The sequence below is a fragment of the Chiloscyllium plagiosum genome, unplaced genomic scaffold, assembly GCF_037043375.1.
Source record: "Chiloscyllium plagiosum isolate Xiang-an unplaced genomic scaffold, Cpla_swu_hap1 HiC_scaffold_7, whole genome shotgun sequence".
Classification (NCBI taxonomy): Eukaryota; Metazoa; Chordata; class Chondrichthyes; order Orectolobiformes; family Hemiscylliidae; genus Chiloscyllium; species Chiloscyllium plagiosum.
Window position 1 is genome coordinate 121,225,751 of NW_028270145.1, and position 20,358 is coordinate 121,246,108.

The 20,358-nt window shown below is 44.1% G+C and overlaps 1 protein-coding gene across 2 annotated transcripts in view; it reads right to left on the minus strand.

Annotated features, from left to right (window-relative positions):
* The window catches only part of myo10l3 (myosin X, like 3), a 234,138-nt gene that overhangs the window by 208,305 nt on the left and 5,475 nt on the right, over positions 1-20,358 (minus strand). For both annotated transcript variants that reach the window (XM_043694412.2, XM_087989442.1), the window contains exon 2: positions 2,019-2,117. In XM_043694412.2, the coding sequence (XP_043550347.1) occupies positions 2,019-2,117 (99 nt within the window). The remainder of the gene's footprint in view (positions 1-2,018; positions 2,118-20,358) is intronic.

The window sequence follows — 20,358 nt, forward strand, 5'->3', positions numbered from 1 at the left end:
AAGGTAAGGGAGTGATGGCACAAAAAGCTGTGTACGGTGAGATCTAATTGTCATTATGGAGATGTGGTTTCAGGGTGACCAAGCTTGAGAACTGAATGTTCAGGGATATTTAACATTTAGGAAGGATAGGCAAAAAAAGGAGGGATGGGCAGTGCAGATCATAAGGGATAGGATCAGTACCTTGGTGTGAAAACAGAAGAATGAGATATTGTCTATTGGGGGGAAAGCAAAGGAACAACAAGGAGCAGCAAACATTGGCAGAAGTCGTTCATAGGCCACCAAGCAGTAAGTGGTAATGGAATTACCATCAGTTCTGATGCTTTCTTCCCACAGATCCTGCCAGATCTGCTGAGTTTTGCCAGCAATTTCGGTTTTTGTTTCAAATCTCCAGCATCCACAGTTCTTTGTTTATTATAGTAAGTGATAAGGTTGGACACAGTAAAAACCAGGAAAGCTGTGGTGCATTTCAGAACAGCAATGTAGCAGTTATGAAATATTTCAATCTTTATCTAAATTGGGTAAATCTAATATTATCGAGGATAAATTTCTAGAATGTGGTCAAGATAGTTTTCTGGAACAGTATGTCGAGGGATGAAATGGGAAAGGCTATTTTAGATTGAGTTTTGTTTGGTGAGAAGGAATTAACTAATAATTTCATTGTAAAAGAATTTTTAGAGAAAAGTGACCAAAATATGTTAAAAACGTTACATTACATTAATATGTATGTTTTGGCAATATTTTGCATTTAAAGAACTAATACATTACAACAAATATACATTCCTTTAAAGCACAAAACCCCAACTGGAAAAGAAAATAAACTCTGTTGAATAAGGAAAATTAAAGATTATGTTAGTTTAAAGGAAATGGTTAATAAAGTTGCCAAAAAAAGAAGTTGAGTTGAAGATTTGCAGCATGTTAGAATTTGCTTAACTGGTAGTGAAGATACACAAAATCTCCCAGAATTAGAAATCCAAGGGACTAGGAAGATTGGGGAATTAAAGGAAATTAGTATTAGTAAAAAAATTGTATTGGAGAAATTAACTTGTCTGATTGATAAGTCCCTGGGATCTGATATTCTACATCCCAAAATGTCAAAAGAGGCAGCTGTGAAGTTAGTGGATGCATTGGTGATCATCTCCCAAAATTCAATCAATTCTGGAATGGTTCCTGCAAATTGGAAGAACATGGGACAGGAAGTAATATACTCACTAGAATTAATGATTGATTAACAGACTGAAAACAGAGAGTAGGAATAAATAGATCAATCTCACATTGGTAAGCTATGACTTGTGGGGTTAAATGTATTCATTTTGGTGGGAGAGAGAGATTGACAAGAGTTTTTCTTAAATGGTAAGAGGTTGGAAAGTGTAGATATACAAAGGAACCTAGGTGTCCTCATTGATATGTCACTGAAGGCTAACATGCAGACGCACCAAGCTATTAGAAAAGCTAATGGAACATTTGCCTTTTATTGCAAAGGGATTGGAGTGCAGGAGTAAAGAGATCTTGCTTCAATTGTATAGCGCCTTGGTTAGACCACTCCAGGAGTATTGTGTGTTGTTCTGGTCCCCTTGCCTAAGGAGGAATATCCTTGCCATGGATGAAGTGCAACAAACGTTCACCAGGTTGATTCCTGGGTTGGTGGGACTGTCCATTGTGGGGAGTTTGAGGAGACTGGGCTTGTATTTTCTGGAATTGAGAAGAATGAGAGATAATCGCATTGAAACATCCTTAAAGGAATAACCTGGGTTGATGCAGGAGGAGGGATATTTTCTGAAGGGTTGAGAGGGATATGGACCAAATGCTGTCAAATGGGATTAGATTAGGTTGGGATGTCTGGTCAGCATGGACGAGTTGGACCATAGAGTCTGTTTCCATACTGTACACTCTGTGATTCTATGATTTGCAGTGAGGGTCAGGGCATTTTGGGCTGATAGGAGGAGTTTTAGTCAGGCAGGGGAACACAAAGAGAGAAGATAATCAGCAAAGTGCGAGTAATGTGGCCAGTGAATTCTCACCTCTCCGTATTCAGTTGTGAGTAAGACGATCCCATTGGAGGTACAGCTGACACTGCTTGGGAGCAGCTGATCTCTCACTCGAAGCCATAAAGAGGAACCCTAGGCAGAGAGGTATCAGAGAGAGTTAGTATAAAACAGAGAGTGAAACAGAAAGGAAGACAGAGAAAAAAAGTGAGAAAAAGTGAGAAACAACAAAGACAAATGGGACAGGTGAAGGAGAGACGTGGACTGAGAGACAAAGAGAGATGGGGGAGAGAGAGAGAGAGACAAATGGAATGAGGGACAGAAAAAGAGATACAGAGGGGAAGAAAACATGAAGAGGTAAATAGAACAAAGTGAGTAGAAAAAGGAAATATAGGAACAGGAGAAACCCATTTAACACTTATGTCCGTTATGCCAGATAATAGTTGGACTCCAAGAGATTGAGTGAGCGAGAATGATTCAAGAACATAGGAACAGACCATTTAGCCAATTCAAGCTGCTCCACTATTCAGTTAGGTTCTGGACTATCACCTACTTCAAGTCACTTCCACATTATCACCCATATCCTTTGATGTCATTAGTTTTGAGCCTGCCTCATGATTGAACCTCCACAGCCCTCTGAGGTAAAGATTTGCCACCCACTAAAGTGAAAAAGTTCTCCTCAGCTTGGTCCTAAATGGCCTACCCCTAATCTTGAGATTGAATCCCCTCATTTTAGACTCACTAGCTACAGGTAACATTTTGGCAACATCCTATCAGACATCCAAACCTATGAATTGGAGCTATTCAGTCTCTTGAGCCTGAGATAATGAGATAATAGAAACATCAAATTCCTGAAATGCAGAAAGAAGGCGTTTGGCCCATCAAGTCCGCACTGACCCTCTGACGTGCACCACACTCAGACCCACGTTCCTACCCCCTTACACCTCATGCCTGTAACCCTGCATGAGTTTTGTTTTTAAAAATGGCCAATCCACCTAACCTGCGCATCTTTGGATTGTGGGAGGAAACTGGAGCACTTAACTGAAATCCATGCAGACACAGGGAGAATGTGCTAATTCCAGACAGTCATCAGAGGGTGGAATCAAACCCAGGTCCCTGGCACTGTGAGACAGCATGGGTGGTCTGTTTACTCCACACTCTCACCTACCCTGATAATCTTTGACCGCCTTGCTGAGAGAGAAGGGAGATGATCAGCAAAGTGAGGGGAGTCATATATTGAAAATTGCTGATGACACCAAGTGAAGTGGCACAGAAGATAGCATACAATTACAAGGGGCATTGATAGATGAAGTGAATGGGCTAAATTGTGGTAGATGGAGTTCAATGAAGCGCTTGTGAGATTATCTGTTTTGAACTGAGAAAAGATAGATCAGGGCACTTTCTAGAGAGCATAAAGTTAAATGTAGTGGATGGCCAAAGAAACTTGGTATGTCAGATGCACAGGACAATTAAACTACAAGATATAGGAGCAGAATTAAGTCATTCAGTCCTTCACATCTGCTCTGCCATTCTATGGTGGATGGTATGTTTCTCAAACCAATCTTCTTGCCTTCTCCCAGTTACCATTGATCCGCTTACCAATCAAAAACTTATCTCTGTCTTAAATGTACTCAATGACTTGACCTTTCCAGCCTTCTACAGTAATGCATTCCACAGATTAACTATCCTCTGACTCAAGAAATTCCTATTCTCAGTCTTAAAGGATTGTCCCTTTACTCAGAGTCTGTCCCCTCAAGTCCTAGTCTCTCCTACTATTGGAAACATCTTCTCCACATCCACTCTATCCAAGCCTCACAGTGTTCTGGAAATTTCAATGAGACTCCCCGCCTCCCCCAATCCTTCTAGAGACGAGTACAGATCCAGAGTCCTCAACCACTCCCCCTATGACAAGCCCTTTGTTATTCTTGTAAACCTTCTCTGAACCCACTCCAACACCAGCACATCCTTCCTCAGATACAAGGCCCAAAATTGCCCACAATGTTCTAAATGAGATCTAACCAGAGACAAATACAGCCTCAGCAATACGTCCCTGCTCATCTATTCTTGAAATGAATGCTAACATTGCATTTGTCTTCCTAACTGCCAACTGAACCTGCATGTTAACCTTAAGAGAATCCTGAACTGGGACTTCAGAGTTCCTTTTGTGTTTCAGATTTCCAAAGCCTTTCCCCTTTTAGAAAATAGTCTATGCCTCTATTCATAGAAAAACATAGAAAACATATTCTTCCCACCAAAGTACATAACCTCACATTTTCTCACAATGCATTCTATCTGCCACTTCTTTGCCCATTTTCCTAGCCTGTCCAATCTTTCTGCAGCCTCTCCGTTCCCTCAACACAACCTGTCTTGGTGTCATAGTTGTGAATACTTGTGATCCCAGCTCAGACCCCTGAAGAAATCTACCTGTCACCAGTTGCCACCTGGAGATGGATCTTTAAAATGTCATGAATAGATGCAGAAAATAATCTAGAAGGCTTATGGAATGCTGTTTTTTATCTCTAGAGGACTGCAGTACAAAGAAGTAATGCTGAATCTATATAAAATTCTGGTTAGCCCCACTTGGAGTAATGTGGGCAGATCTGTGCACCACATCTTAGGAAGGATGTATCGGCCTTGGAGGGAGTGTAACATAGATTTACAAGAATGACATCAGACTTCAAGGCTTAAGTACATCTAGACTTAAGTAATGAGAAGAGATTACACAAATTGGATCTGTTTTCCCTAGAATTTAGAGGGTTAAGAGATGATCTGATTGAAGTCTTCAAGATATTAACTGGAAAAGACAGGATAGATACATATAAATTATTTCCATTGGTTGGAGATTCTAGAACTAGGCAGTATAGTCTGAGAATTAGCACCAGACCATTCAGGAGAGATGTTTGTGTGATAAATATTTGGAATGCTCTTTCAAAAAAGGGCAGAGGATGCTGGATGAGTTGTTCATTTTAAATCGAAGATGAATATTTTATTTTTAAACAAAGGTATTAATGGAAATGGGCCAAAGGCAATGAGTTAGGCTACAGAACAGCCATGATCTCTTGGAATGCCAGAACAGGTTCAAGAGGTTAATGGCCTATACCTGCTCCATCCACTCATGTCAAATCCAGCCCAAACCCCAGCCCCCTCCCATTTATCTCTCAGATCCAAGTATAACCTGTCTAACCTTCATCATAAGACTACACGTCCATTCCAAATATTAGTCTAGTATAACCATATCAAATTTTGTCTGGACAGACTGAATGGATGAAATGATGCTTCCCCTGGCAGGGTCATGGTCTCAGGATATATGGTTGGCCATTTGGGACAGAGCTGAAGAGAAATGCTTTTACTCAAGGTGATGAACATGTGGAATTCACCATCACAGAAATCAAGCCACTGAATATATTGAAGAAATAAATTGATAGATTTCTAGAAACTAAAGGTGTTAAGTTGTATGAAGAGAGACAGAGCAGAGTGTGACATTGAGATACAGGATCAGACATGATCCAGCTTGAATTGTGATGACCCTCAGGTTAACAACAGTCCTCTCTCCTATAATGAAAGGGCAATCTTATGGAATGTGTATTGTGTAAAGGGAAAGGAAAAACTGGCAATCAAAGTGGCAGCGCAGGAGTAGTGCTAAGTCTGGGACTTATCCGCTCCAACAGCTTTCTGGAGAGAGGCAGAAGGAGCAGGCATCCGACAGCAGCAGCAGCAACACCAGGACAAGCTGGACATGGCTCCACCCCAGCCTGGGGTCTCCTAGTGAGTAAGAGCCAGGTCCTGGGCTGATTCCTCCAGCCTGGACTTGCAATCTGAGCTGAGGCTTCAGGTCCGCAGGTAGGCCTGGGCACTTGAAGGAGCAGAAGTATCGATGAAACGGTTGGATGGCAAATTGATGGCAGAGCCTGGAGGAGCATCAGATGATGAACAGGAGGTACAGAACTCGCACATCCCCAGGGTCATGGTTCCAGCTTGCTTGGGCAGTTGTAGAGAGACCCTGGGGCCCGAGACAGAGACCCCCACCAATGTTAAGCAGTGACCGGAGGGGCAGTGGAGGAGAATAAAAAGAGAGAAAGCTGCATGCTATTGTAGTAAAATCTTGCACTATATTCAAGTGTTTCAAGATGGCACTTTGTGTATAGCACACAAAAAAGCATTTTCATTGTAAATTTAATATACATGTGACAATAAATCTAAATCTGTCCAGTTGTGCAACACCCCTTGGGATGAGTGACCTAATATGATAGAATTCCTCAAGTGACATAGTTGATTTTGAGTCAAAAAGTGTGGTGCTGAAAAAGCACAGGAGGTCAGGCAGTATCCAAGAAGCTGGAGAGTTTTCATTTCAAGCATAAGCCCTTCATCAGGAATGGGCTGAGAGATAAATGGGAGGGGGCAAGGGGGCTGAGAGATAAATGGGACGGGGCTGGGGTTGGGGGCAATGTAGCGGAGAGTATGATAGGTTGATGAAGGTGGGTGGGTGATAGTGATAGGTTGAATGGAGGGTGGAGCAGATAGGTGAGATGGAAGATGGATTGGTAGGCCTGTTCAAGAGAGCAGTGCCGAGTTGGAGGGTTGGATCTGGGATATGGTGGGGGGAGGGGAGATGAGGAAACTGGTGAAATCGGCATTGATCCTTGGAGGGTTCCAAGGTAGATGACGAGATGTTCTTCTTCCAGGCGTCGAGTGGCTAGGATTTGGTGGTGGAGGCGGGCCAGGACTTGCATGTCCTCGGCAGAGTGGGAGGGGGAGTTGAAGTGTTCGGCCACATGGCGGTGTGGTTGATTGGTGCATGTGTCCCGGAGTTGATTTTGAGACAAGACTCTTTAATCTGAACAGAGGTAACTACAATGGTATGGGTTACAAGTTGGCTGGGATATCCTTGGGGATGTTCACTAAAGGGATGACAGTGTAAAGGCAATGGCAAATATTCAAGCAGCGCATGAGGGAGCTGCAACAATTCTTCATCTCTGGGAGAAAGTGAGGTACTGCAGATGCTGGAGATCAGAGTCGAAGAGTGTGGTGCTGGAAAAGCACAGCAGGTCAGGCAGCATCTGAGGAGGAGAATCGACATTTCGAGCAAAAGCTCTTCATTCCTGAGGCTGTGCTTTTCCAGAACCACATTCTTCAATTCTTCATAAAAGTTAAAAAGGAGCAATGGCCAAACCATGTTTTACAGGGTAAAGAAGCTTATTTGTTTCCACTAAGTTAAAAAAATCACACAACACCAGGTTATAGTCCAACAGGTTTAATTGGAAGCACACTAGCTTTCGGAGCGACGCTCCTTCATCAGGTGATTAAGGAGCGTCGCTCCGAAAGCTAGTATGCTTCCAATTAAACCTGTTGGACTATAACCTGGTGTTGTGTGATTTTTAACTTTGTACACCCCAGTCCAACACCGGCATCTCCGAATCATTGTTTCCACTAGTTAGTATATCAATATTTAGGTGTCACAATTTCAAGATTGACAGCAAGTGAGATCAGAATGAGATGAGGAGAAACGTTTTTACTCAGAATTGGAAGGATTTGGAATGCACCACTTTTGAGAGTGGTGGAGACAGATTCTGTGGGAGAAAGAGAGCTAGATATATATTTAAGAGTGATAAATTTAGAGGACTATGGAGAAAGGGCTGGAGCATAGGACTAGCTGGGTAGCTGTTTTGGGCCAAACCACCTCCTTCTGTACTGTAAAATTCTGTAATTCTATGAAATTTCTGGGTTGAATTCCATTTGCCTATGTTTTAACCAGTCTATTGGTTTTCTCCTGCAGTTTATGGCTATCCTTCTTATCATTTTCCAATCTACCAATTTAGGGCAGCAGAGTGACTCAGTGGTTAGCACTGCTGCCTTGAGACCCAGGTTCAATTCCTGCCTCGGATATACATCTGCGTGGATTTTACACGTTCTCCCCGTGTCTGCATGGGATTCCTCCAAGTGCTCCAGTTTCCTCCCACAATCCAAAGATGTGCAGGTTAGGGTGGATTGGCCATGGGAAATTGCCCAAAGTATTAGTTGCATTAGTCAGAGGCAAATGTAGAGAAGGGAAATGGATCTGGGTGGGTTACTCTTTGGAGGGTCGGTGTGGACTTGATGGGCCAAATGGCCTGTTTCCATTCTGTAGGGAATGGAATCTAATCAAAATATTAAACAAAAAAAAAGTTGATGCTGTGAATAAGAAACAAAAACAGAAATTCATGGAAAAATTCAGCAAGATTGGTTCTGGAGAAAGATCACTGAACCCGAAAAGTTAACTCTGATTTTTCTCCACAGATGCTGCCCAACCTCATTGAGTCACAGCTGAAAATGTGTTGCTGGAAAAGCGCAGCAGGTCAGGCAGCATCCAAGGAACAGGAGAATCGACGTTTCGGGCATAAGCCCTTCTTCAGGAATTCCTGAAGAAGGGCTTATGCCTGAAACGTCGATTCTCCTGTTCCTTGGATGTTGCCTGACCTGCTGCACTTTTCCAGCAACACATTTTCAGCTCTGATCTCCAGCATCTGCAGTCCTCACTTTCTCCTCATTGAGTCACAGATCTGCTGAGCTTTTGAGCTACCAATTTTCATATCATCTATAAATATCATAGATACTGACCCTTTGGTTCAACCCATAAATTCCACATTTCTCTAAATCATTAGTGTACACCACAAACAGCAGGATTGGTGAAAGCACAGGAGGAGCGAGGATGCAGAGAGACGAAGTATGGTAATGTTCAGGGAATGGGGATGTGGGGGTGCCAGGGGCAAAGAGCATGGGTCAGGATGTAGAAGGCACAGACAAGGGGGCATAGCTTTAAATTAAGGGGGGGGTAGGTATAGGACAGATGTTAGGGGTAGGTTCTTTACTCAGCGAGTCGTGAGTTCATGGAATGCCCTGCCAGTAGCAGTGGTGGACTCTCCCTCATTATGGGCATTTAAGTGGGCATTGGATAGGCATATGGAGGATAGTGGGCTAGTGTAGGTTAGGTGGGCTTGGATCGGCGCAACATCGAGGGCCGAAGGGCCTGTACTGCGCTGTATTCTTCTATGTTCTATGTTCTAGCTATCAGAGGGATATCAGGGCAGGTGTGGGAGCTATATCTTGGTGATACCGAGGTCATCGGGCTGAGGCCAGTGATACTGGGGTTCAAGGGGCAAAGGGCATTAGGTGATAGGACAGGACCAAAGGGGACGCAGTTGGACATCAGCTCTGTCCACCCAATTTGGTGGCAGCCATTTAAATAATCAAATCAGAGACTGGCTGCAATCAGGATTGGGGTCACAGTCGGTAGGAAGTGCAACAGAGACCCTGTCCACTAGGAAATCCAGAATGTCAGAAAGGCCTAGCTATGGAAGTGCCAATTAGAGAGGAGAGGGGAGGCTAGGCCTGCCTCATGGCACCAGTGGGTGGACTTGCCCCCATCCAGAGTCACATTAATCTCTTCCAGTCACCCTGACCCCAGCCAGATCAGCCTATGTCACTCAGATATTCAATGCTACTTAATGAACATGAATATTCAAGAGCAGTTTCTCAATGAGGAATATTTGCTGTTGATTTGAAATATTCATGAATGACCGCAGCTTCACTGGGAGCATGGAGACTAGGGTAAGCAGATATTCAAGGAGCACTTTCACTAAGGCAGGAATGAGTGAAAGGGAGACCAGATTGTTTAGTGTGTGGGGGAGGAACTCTCTTTCCATGCTGACCCTGAAGGAGACAGACCAGGCTGGAATTTTATGAAGCAAAAGACAAGAGAACAGATGGTGCGTTTGAATTCAGTCTCTCCCATAAACTCTCCTCAGCAAATCAACTGCCAGTTAACCAGACTGAAAGTCTTTAACAGAAACTGGCTGGTGTAGATGATAAAGTAAACTGACCCAAGATAAACAGACAGGTCATGTGGGGTGGTGGTAGTGTCCTTACCTCTGGACTAGGATACCCAGGTTCAAGCCCCACCTGCTCCAGGAGTGTGTAAAAACATCCCTGAACAGGCAAATTAAAAATTACCTTCCAGAACAACCTAACCATCAGGGATTTACTGGCTGAAATTTCATTCCTAAATGTGTAGTTAGCACAGCACCCTGTCAGCCCTGATCCCATCATCCTTTGTACACTGTCCCTGCAACCCTTAACCTTGTCGGCAAAAGAGTGACAGTGTAAATCACTCTCAAGTTCCCTAAAGAGATCACAAGCAGTTCCCTAGTGATTGACATGGAACAGAAGTGACCTCTCTTTCTCTCTCTCACTCTTACTCTCTCTCACTCACTCTGATGAACTGATCAATTTCATTCTTTATTCTATTCTGGACCAGGGCTAAGATCCAGATTTTTGATTCTGCTGAAACCAGCCTGGCTCAGATCAGTGAATTCAGCAGAGACCATGTGAGACAGATTTTACAAAACTGGAGATTACTGGAGTTTTACAATGGCCTGCTCTTAGTACTGGGAAACGTGTCCCCAGCCTGATCCTGTGTCCTGGTTGTAACAATCACAGCAGACAGCTCATCAATAAGTAATATTCAGCGACTCCAGTCAACAAGATGCTGACTAATAGCTCCTGTTAATGGCCTTTCTCAACTGGCTGAGAGTCATAGGAGACTGAACAGACAGGAAATGTCCTTTCCATCTGATAATTGGAAAGATCCCAAAACAAAGATCAGGGATTAAATGACAACAAACTTTGAGATTTTTGTCTCTATTCAAATATTACCATGATAGAAACCACAGAACTAGAGAAATGATACACCTCAGAAGGGGGCCATGTGGCCCATTTTGTCCATGCTGACCTAAAGACACCCAGATGTCCTTTCTAATCCCATCCTCCTGCACATGGTTCATAGTCCTGCAGCTTCCAGCACGAAAGGTGCAGATCCAGGTTCTTTCAGACTTTCAGGCCTCTGCCACAAGGATCGGTGCTGGGTCCACTTCTTTTTGTCATTTATATAAATGATTTGGATGTGAGCATAGGAGGTACAGTTAATAAGTTTGCAAACGACACCAAAATTGGAGGTGTAGTGGACAGCAAAGAGGGATACCTCAGATTACAACAGGATCTTGACCAGATGGGCCAATGAGCAGAGAAGTGGCAGATGGAGTTTAATTCAGATAAATGCGAGGTGCTGCATTTTGGGAAAGCAAATCAGAGCATGACTTATACACTTAATGGTAAGACCCTAGGGAGTGTTGCTGAATAAAGAGACCTTGGAGTGCAGGTTCATAGCTCCTTGAAAGTAGAGTCATAGGTAGATAGGATAGTGAAGAATGCGTTTGGTGTGCTTTCATTCATTGGTCAGAGTATTGAGTACAGGAGGTCATTTTGCGGCTGTACAAGACATAGGTTAGACCACTTTTGGAATATTGTGTGCAATTCTGGTCTCCTTCCTATCGCAAAGATGTTGTGAAACTTGAAAGGGTTCAGAAAAGATTTACAAGGATGTTGCCAGGGTTGGAGGATTTGAGCTATAGGGAGAGGCTGAACAGGCTGGGGCTGTTTTCCCTGCAGCGTCGGAGGCTGAGGGGTGACTTTAGAGGTTTTTAAAATCATGGATAGGGTAAATTGACAAGGTATTTTCGCCCAAGTGGGGGAGTCCAGAATTAGAGGGCATAGGTTTAGGGTGAGAGGAGAAAGATATAAAAGAGACCTAAGGGGCAATTTATTCACACAGAGGGTGGCATATATATGGAACGAGCTGCCAGAGGAAGTGGTGGAGGCTGGTACAATTGCAACATTTAAAAGGCATCTGGATGGGTATATGAATAGGAAGGGTTTGGAGGGATATGGGCCAGGTGCTGGCAAATGGAACTAGATTAGGTTAGGATATCTGGTTGGTATGGACGGGTTGAACCAAAGGGTCTATTTCTGTGCTGTATGTCTCTATGACTCATGTCCTCTCTAATCCTTAATTTGAATCTAAGACCCCTGGTTTTTGAACACTCTGCCAAGGGAAACAGGTTCCTCCTGTGTCTTCTAACTCTACTCCTCGCAAGTTTGTAGACCTCAATCATGTCACCCCTTAGCCTTTTCTATTCCAAGGAAGACAATCCCAACCTCTCTAAACACTTCCAGTAGATAGAATTCTCCTGACCTGGCAACATTCTTCTCTGCATTCTCTCCAATGCGATTACATCCTTCCTATAATGTGGTTGTCAGATCTGCACACAATACTCCAATCATGGCCTCACCACATTGTCCTATACAGTTTCATCATTACATCCCTATTTTTGTATTCTCTACTTCTACCAAAGCAGAGCATTTCATATGCTTTCTTTACAATCTTATGCACCTGTACTGCTACCTTCAGGGACCTGTGCACTTGCACATCAAGATCCCTCACTTCATCTACCCTCTCAGTATATTCCCATTTATTGTGTATTCCCTTTTTTACTGTTTGACCTCCCTAAACGCATTACCTCATACTTAAAGTTAAACTCCTTCTGCCACTTCCCAGCCCATTCTGCCAACCCATTGATATCATTTTGGAGCTTACAGCAATTCTCTACACAATCCACTACACGGCCAATTTTTTAATTGTCTGCAAATTTCTTATTTGTGACCCCAAGTTCAAGTCCAAATCGTTAAATGTTATAAAACAAACAGCAGGGATCTCAATACCGAACCGTGCAGAACACCACTGGAAACAGCTTTCCATTCACAAGGGCAGCCATCAACCATTACCCTTTGTTTCCTTTTACTAAGCCAAATTTGGATCCAATTTGACACATTATCCTTTATTCCATGGGCTTTTGCTTTTCTGACCAATGTACCATGGGTGACCTTGTCAAATACCTTACTAATATTCATGTAGATAACATCCACTAGTCTACCTTCATCAATTCTCCTTGTCATTTCCTCAAAGAATTCAATCAAAATTGCAAGGCATAACCTTTCGTTAATAAAACTATGCTGACTATCCCTGACTAGGCAGAAGTGAGTACTGCAGATGCTAGAGATTAGAGTCAAGATTGGAGTGCTGGAAAAGCACAGCAGGTCAGGCAGCATCTGAGGAACAGAAAAATCGACGTTTCGGGCAAAAGCCCTTCATCAGGAATGAGGGAATCCCTGACTAGGCCATGCCATTCTAAGTGACCTACCATTCCTAACTTAAAAGTGACAAAGAGTAGTTGGGAAAAGCTACATTCCCCCATCAAACACTCTTTCAACAGTCATGATGACATATTGTTACCAGGCTAATAATCCAGAAACCCAGATGATAATATCTTGGACACCAGAGTCTGAATATCATTGCAACAGGTGGCATAATTTCCAATCACTAAAAAGTCCTAGATTTTTACAGCAAAGAAAGAAGACATTCTGCCCATCATGTCCAACCTAGTTAACAAAGATCATATAATCAGACAGCATAGAAGAGTTCCTTTAGCCCATCCAGTCTGAAGTGCCAAAAAAATACAGTACCACCTACACTGGCCCTACATTCCCCTAATAGGCCCATAGCCTTGAATGTTATGACACTTCAGGTGCTTATCCAGGTACTTTTTAAAGATTATGAGGTTACCTGCCTCAACTATCCTCCCAAGCAGTGCAATCCAGACACTTACCAACTTCTGGGTGAAAGAAAATCCTCAAATCCCCTCTAAACCTCTTGCCTTTCACTTTAAAAATGTGACCCCTTGTTATTAAACTTTCAACTAAGGGGAACAGCTGCTTCCTGTCCTCTCAGTCCATGTCCCTTAGAGTTGTATACATCTCTACCAGGTCCTCCTCAACCTTCCCAGCTCCAAAGAAAACAACCTGCGCTTACCCAACATCTCCTCATCACTGAAATGCTCCATTCCAGGGAACATCTCGGTGAATTTTCTCTGCACTTCTCCAGTGCAATCACATCCTTCCTAAAGTGTGGTGACCAGACTCATACAGTATACCAGCTGTGATCTAACCAAAGTTCTGTATAGCTCCAACATAACCTTCCTGTTCTTTTAATCGATGCCACAATTAATAAAGGTCTGTCCCTGTTTGTCTTCTTAACTACCCCATTAACCTATCCGACCACCTTCAGGGATCTAGACAAGCATTCCAAGATCCCTCTGTTTATCTGAGATTCCTAGTATCATGCCATTTCTTGAATATTCCCTTGTCTTGTTACTTCTTCCAAAGTGTGTCACTTCACTCTCTTCAGGGTTAAATTCCAAATACCACTGATTTGTCCATCTGATCATACTCATTATATCTTTCTGTAGCCGCGTTGTTAACCACCAGCCTAATTTTTGTGTCATCCACAAATTTACTTATCCTCCTCTCCAACCCACATTCTCATCCACATCATTTATGAATATCATAAACAATAAAGGGGCCCAGCATTAATCCCCATGAAATGCCACAGGACACTGGCCTCTAATCACACAAACAGACTCTGCCACTACCCAGTCTCTTGCCACTAAGCCAATTTTGGATCCATCTTGTCAAGTTGACTTTCGCTGGGATGTTTCTCATGCCCCCCCCCCCCACATTAACAGCACAGAGGTGGAACGAGTGAAGAGTGTCAAGCTCCCGGGAGTGGTCATCCACAACAAGCTTTCTTTGACTCTTCATGTGGATACACTGGTTACAAAGGCCCAACAATGTCTCTTCTTCCTCAGGTAGCTGAGGAAATTTGACATGACGGCGAATACCCTTGCCAACTTTTATAGGTGCCCCATTGAGAGCATTCATCTGGATGTATCACTACCTGGTATGGCAACTGTACCACACAAGATCAGAGACGTTTACAGAGAGTGGTAAACTCGGCCCGGACAATCACAAAGGCCAACCTCCCAGCTAGAGAATCCATCTACCAGCCCCGCTGTCGATGAAAGGCCACCAACATTCTCAAAGATCCATCCCACCCTGGCAATGTTTTTCTACAACCTCTACCATCGGGGAGAAGGTACAGAAGCCGGTTTCGAAACAGTTTCTACCCTACTGTTGTTAGAATACTGAATGAACTCACAATCTTTTAACATTCACCTGTACCTGTGTTTTTGTTTTTGCCGCTGTTTACCTATTATTTACTATCTATGCTACTTAACTCTGCGATCTGCCTGTGTTGCTCGCAAGTGTTTCACTGTGCCTTGGTACACGTGACAATAAATTCAATTCAATTCAACTTAAGTTACCCTGGATTCCATGTGCTTTCAGCTTCTTTAACAGTCTCCCATGTGGCACTTGATGAAAGGCCTTACTGAAATCCACATAGATTACATGAAGGTTTGACTAAACTAATCCAATTTTCAGCTTTTCTGGATGTGATTGCACTGGAGGGGATGCAGGGAAGATTTACCAGGATGTTGCCTGGGTTGCAGAGTTTTAGTTATGGAGAGAGATGTTTTTACTGAAGGAGACTGAGAAAGGCACATGACTCAGATGTATAAAATTGTGAGGGCACACATAGGGTCAGTTGGAATAAACTTTTTCCCTTAAGGAAAAGGGGATGACCAATGACCAAAGGACATAGATTTAAGGAGAGTGGCTCAAGATTTCAAGTGGATGTGAGGAAAAACGTTTTCATCCACAGCAAAGTGGGAATATGGAACTCACTGCCTGTAAGGGTGGGAGATATAGAGACCCTCATCACACTGAAGGAGTATTTATAGCATACTTGCAATACCAAGGCATATAAGGCTCCATGCCAAATGCTATAAAATTGGATTAGAACAATTAGGTAGTTGTTTTAACTGCTACAGACCTGATGGGCTGGAGCCCTGTAAGACCCTGTGACACTTTGGCCTGGAAGCTGTGACAACATAGCAAATATCTACATACAGAGTCATTAGGGATATTGAAGTGACTGCTGGACAGGCACATGGAGAGCAGTGAGTTGAGGGGTGCGTAGGTTAAGTTACTATATTTTACATTAGGATTAAACCTTGGCACAACATCGTGGGCCAAAGGGCCTGTTCTGTGCTGTACTTTTCTATGTTCTATGTTCTATGTTTTAATTGCATTATAATTTCCCTTCCCCAGTTAAATACCTTCCCATACTGTCTGTTCCTATCCCATTTCATTTGCCTTCCTAAAGTCTCAGCCTATTCTTCTTACCAAAGTGTATAACCTCACACTTTCCCATATTGTACTCTATCTGCCACTTTTTTGCCCACAATCCTAGCCTGTCTAAGTCCTTCTGCAGCTACCCGTTTCCCTTAACGCTACCTGTCATAAAGTCCTAGAGATGTACAGCAAGGAAACAGACCCTTCGGTCCAACCTGTCCATGCCGACCAGATATCCCAACCCAATCTACTCCCACCTGCCAGCACCCGGCCCATATCCCTCCAAACTCTTCCTATTCACATACCCATCCAAATGCCTCTTAAATGTTGCAATTGTACCAGTCTCCACCACTTCCTCTGGCAGCTCATTCCATATATGTACCACCCTGTCCCTTGAGCCAAAAATAGAAATTGCTGGAAAAGCTCAGCTGGTCTGGCAGCATTTCTGAAAAGAAATCGGAGTTAACATTTCAGATTGAGTGACCCTTCCTCAGAACTGATGGTGGCTCAGAAAATGTCTGTTTGTACACAGAAGGTAGGGTGGGGGGAGGGAGTAAGGACTAAATGACAGGTAGGGACAGAGCCCAAAGAGAAGAGCAGTTGGACAGACAAATGTGTTGATAACACTCTGGTTAGAAGGGTGAATAGCTGTTAATGGGGACTGTTACAAGCTAACAATGTAATAGCAGACTGTGTGATAACAAGGCCTGATGTGTGGGAGTTGGGATAAGGACATGGGAGAGCTCAAGCCTGAAAGTTATTGAACTTGATATTGAGTCTGAAAGGCTGCAGGATCCCCAAGTGGAAAATGAGGTGCTGTTCTTCCAGCTTGTGCTGAGCTTCACTGAACATTGCAGCAAGCCTGAGGCAGAGAGGTTGGTTAGAGACAAAAACTGCAGATGCCAGCAGTGGTAGTAGAGTCAGATACATGGAAGATCATACAATAAAGGGTATGTAGGTTAGTCTGATCATTGGGTAGGATAAAAGGTTAGCACAATATCAATATCAAGGGCCGAATGCCCTGTACTGTTCCACTTTGGTTTCCAAGGTAGACAGGCAGGAGGTATGGAGTACACAGGGAGAAAGTGAGGACTGCAGATGCTGGAGATTAGAGTCGAGAGTGTGGTGCTACAAAATCACAACAGGTCAGGTAGCACCTGAGAAGCAGGAGAATCGACGTTTTGGGCATAAGCCCTTCATCAGGAATCATTCTTGATGAAGGGCTTATGCCTGAAGCATCGATTCACCTGCTCTTCGGATGCTGCCTGGCCTGCTGTCATTTTCCAGCACCACACTCTCGGGCAGGAAGAACACAGCAAGCCAGGCAGCATGAGGAGGTTCGTGTGTAACCCTTCTTCCCGGCCACTTCAGATAGCAGGCAACTGGAAACTCAGGGGTTTTTTTTGCAAACAGAATTCAAGTGTTCTGCAAAGCGGTCACTCAATCTAAACTTCGTTTCCCCAGTGTAGAGCAGACCACATTGTGCAGGTAAAGTGCTGCTACAACTGGCAGGTCTGTTTGGGTCCTTGAATAGTGAGGAGGAGGGAGGTAAATGGACAGATATTACACCTTCCACAGTTGCAGTAGAAGGTGTTGTGAGGTTGTCCCTTCAGTTATCTTTGTGTCAGCTCCAAACTTAGCTACAATGTTCTCACTTCCTTCATCCAGATCATTAATATATAATGTGAATGGTCCCAGCACTGGCTCCTGAGGAACTCCACTAGTCACCAGCTGCCATCCTGAAAAACACCCTTTTATCCTTGCTCTTTGCTTTCTGCCAATCAGCCAATCTACTATCCCTGTCAGTAACTTGCCCCTTATACCATGGGTTCATCTTATTTAGCAGCCTCCTGTGTTAAAGGCCTTCTGGAAATCCAAATAATCATGTCCAGCTTGCTCGTTACCTCAAAGAATTCTAACAGATTTGTCAGGCATGACCTCCTCTAGAAAAAGCCGTTTACCAAGCACTTCCAAGTACTCTGCAATCTCGTCCTTAAAATGGACACTCAAGTTCCGTCACCATGCCTAACCCCGCCCCTTCGCCGATCTCCGACTGCATGCCTAACCCCGCCCCCACGCCTATTTCCGTCACCACGTCTAACCCCGCCCCTTCGCCTATCGCCATCACCACGCCCAACCCCGCCCCCACGCCGATCCCCGTCCCCGCCCCAAGAACGAAACCCTGCAACCGCAGGAGATGCAAGACTTGCGCCCACAACTCCCCCCTCACCTCCCTCCAAGGCCCCAAAGGAAACTTCCATATCCGCCACAGATTCACCTGCACCTCCACACACATCATCTATTGCATCCTCTGCACCCAATGTGGCCTCCTCTATATTGGGGAGACAGGCCGGCTACTTGCGGAGCGTTTCAGAGAACACCTCTGGGACACCCGGACCAACCAACCCAACCACCCTGTAGCTCAACATTTCAATTCCCCCTCCCACTCCACCAAGGATATGCAGGTCTTTGGACTCCTCCATCGTCAGACCACAACAAAACGACGGTTGGAGGAAGAACGCCTCATCTTCCGCCTAGGAACCCTCCAACCACAAGGGATGAACTCAGATTTCACCAGTTTCCTCATTTCCCCTCCCCCCACCCTGTCTCAGTCAAATCCATCGAATTCAGCACCGCCTTCCTAACCTGCAATCTTCTTCCCGACCTCTCCGCCCCCACCCCAGTCTGACCTTTCACCCTCACCTTGACCTCTTTCCACCTATCACATTTCCGACGCCCCTCCCCCAAGTCCCTCCTCCTTACCTTTTATCTTAGCCTGCTGGACAAACTTTCCTCATTCCTGAAGAAGGGCTTATGCCCAAAACGTCGATTCTCCTGTTCCCTGGATGCTGCCTGACCTGCTGCGCTTTTCCAGCAACACATTTCCAGCTCTCAAGTCTTACCAACAAATAATGTCAGGGTAACTGGCCTACAATTTCCTGTCTTCTGCCTCCATTCCTTCTTAAACAGGAGTGTTATATTAGCCATTTTCCAGTCCTACAGGTCCCTCCCTGACTCCAGTGATTTCTAATAGATCACCACCAATACCACAGTTCAGGCAGCATCCGAGGAGCAGGAAAATTGACGTTTCGGGCAAAAGCCCTTCATCAGGAATAGCTCTATTCCTGATGAAGGGCTTTTGCCTGAAACATCAATTTTCCTGCTCCTCGGATGCTGCCTGAACTGCTGTGCTTTTCCAGTGCCACTCTAATCTAGAATCTGGTTTCCAGCATCTGCAGTCCTTGTTTTTACCCTGTTTTCACCACCAATACCTCCACAATCCCCTCAGCTTTCTCTATCAGCTCACTGGATGTAGTGATTTGTCCCATCTTCAGACCTTTCAGCTTCCTTAGCATCTTCTCCTCAGTGATGACTACTACACTTACCTCTGCCCTGACTGTTTTGAAGTTCTGGTACGCTCATGGTGTCTTCCATTGAAAACTGATGCAAAGTACCTACTTAATTTCTCTGCCATTTATTTGTTCCCCATTACCACATTCCCAGCTTCACTTTCCAGTGTCCAATGTCCACTCTTGCCTCTTTCACACTTGTCAAAAAAACTCTTGCAATCTCCTTTTACATTACTAGCTAGCTTACCCTCATAATTCATCTTCTCCCCCCCTTATTGTTTTTTTAAGTTATCCTCTGTTGGTTTTTAAAGCCTCCCCAATCTTCTGGCTTCCTACTAATCTTCACATTGTAAGCTTTTTCTTTTGCTTGTATGCTATCCCTGACTTCCCTTGTCAGCCATTGTTGCCTCATTCTCCCCTTAATAGGTTTCTTCTTCATTGGAATGAATTTCTGCTGTGCCTCCCAAATTTACCCAGAAACCCCTGCTATTACTCCTACACCCTCTTCCCTTCTCAGCTCGCCAGCTCCCTCATCATGTCATTGTAGTTACCTTTACTCAAGCGTAATACTGTTACATTCGATTTCAGCTCTCCCTCTCAAACTATAGGGTGAATTCTATCATATAATGTATTTAACTCAGAGGTAGATAACTTCTTGATTAGTAAGGGCATCAAGGGTTACAATGAGAAGGCAGGAGAATGGGGTAGAGAAACATATCAGCCATGATTGAATGATACAGCAGATGTGATCAGCAGATTGGCCTAATTCTGCTCCTGTATCTTGTGATCTTATTGACATGTTGTTATGGGGGAAAAACATTCTCATGGTCTACCCTCTTGATGCTCATAATTCTATACCTCTCATTCAGATCCTCCTCAGCATCCTCTGCTCCAAAGAAAACAAACTCAGCTTATTCAGTCTCTTCTCATCAGAGAGACTTTTCATCTCAGGCATATCCTCCAATAGTGTGGCACTCCCTCAGTACTGACCCTCCAACAGTGCGGCACTCCCTCAGTACTGACCCTCCGGCAGTGCAGCACTCCCTCAGTACTGACCCTCCGACAGT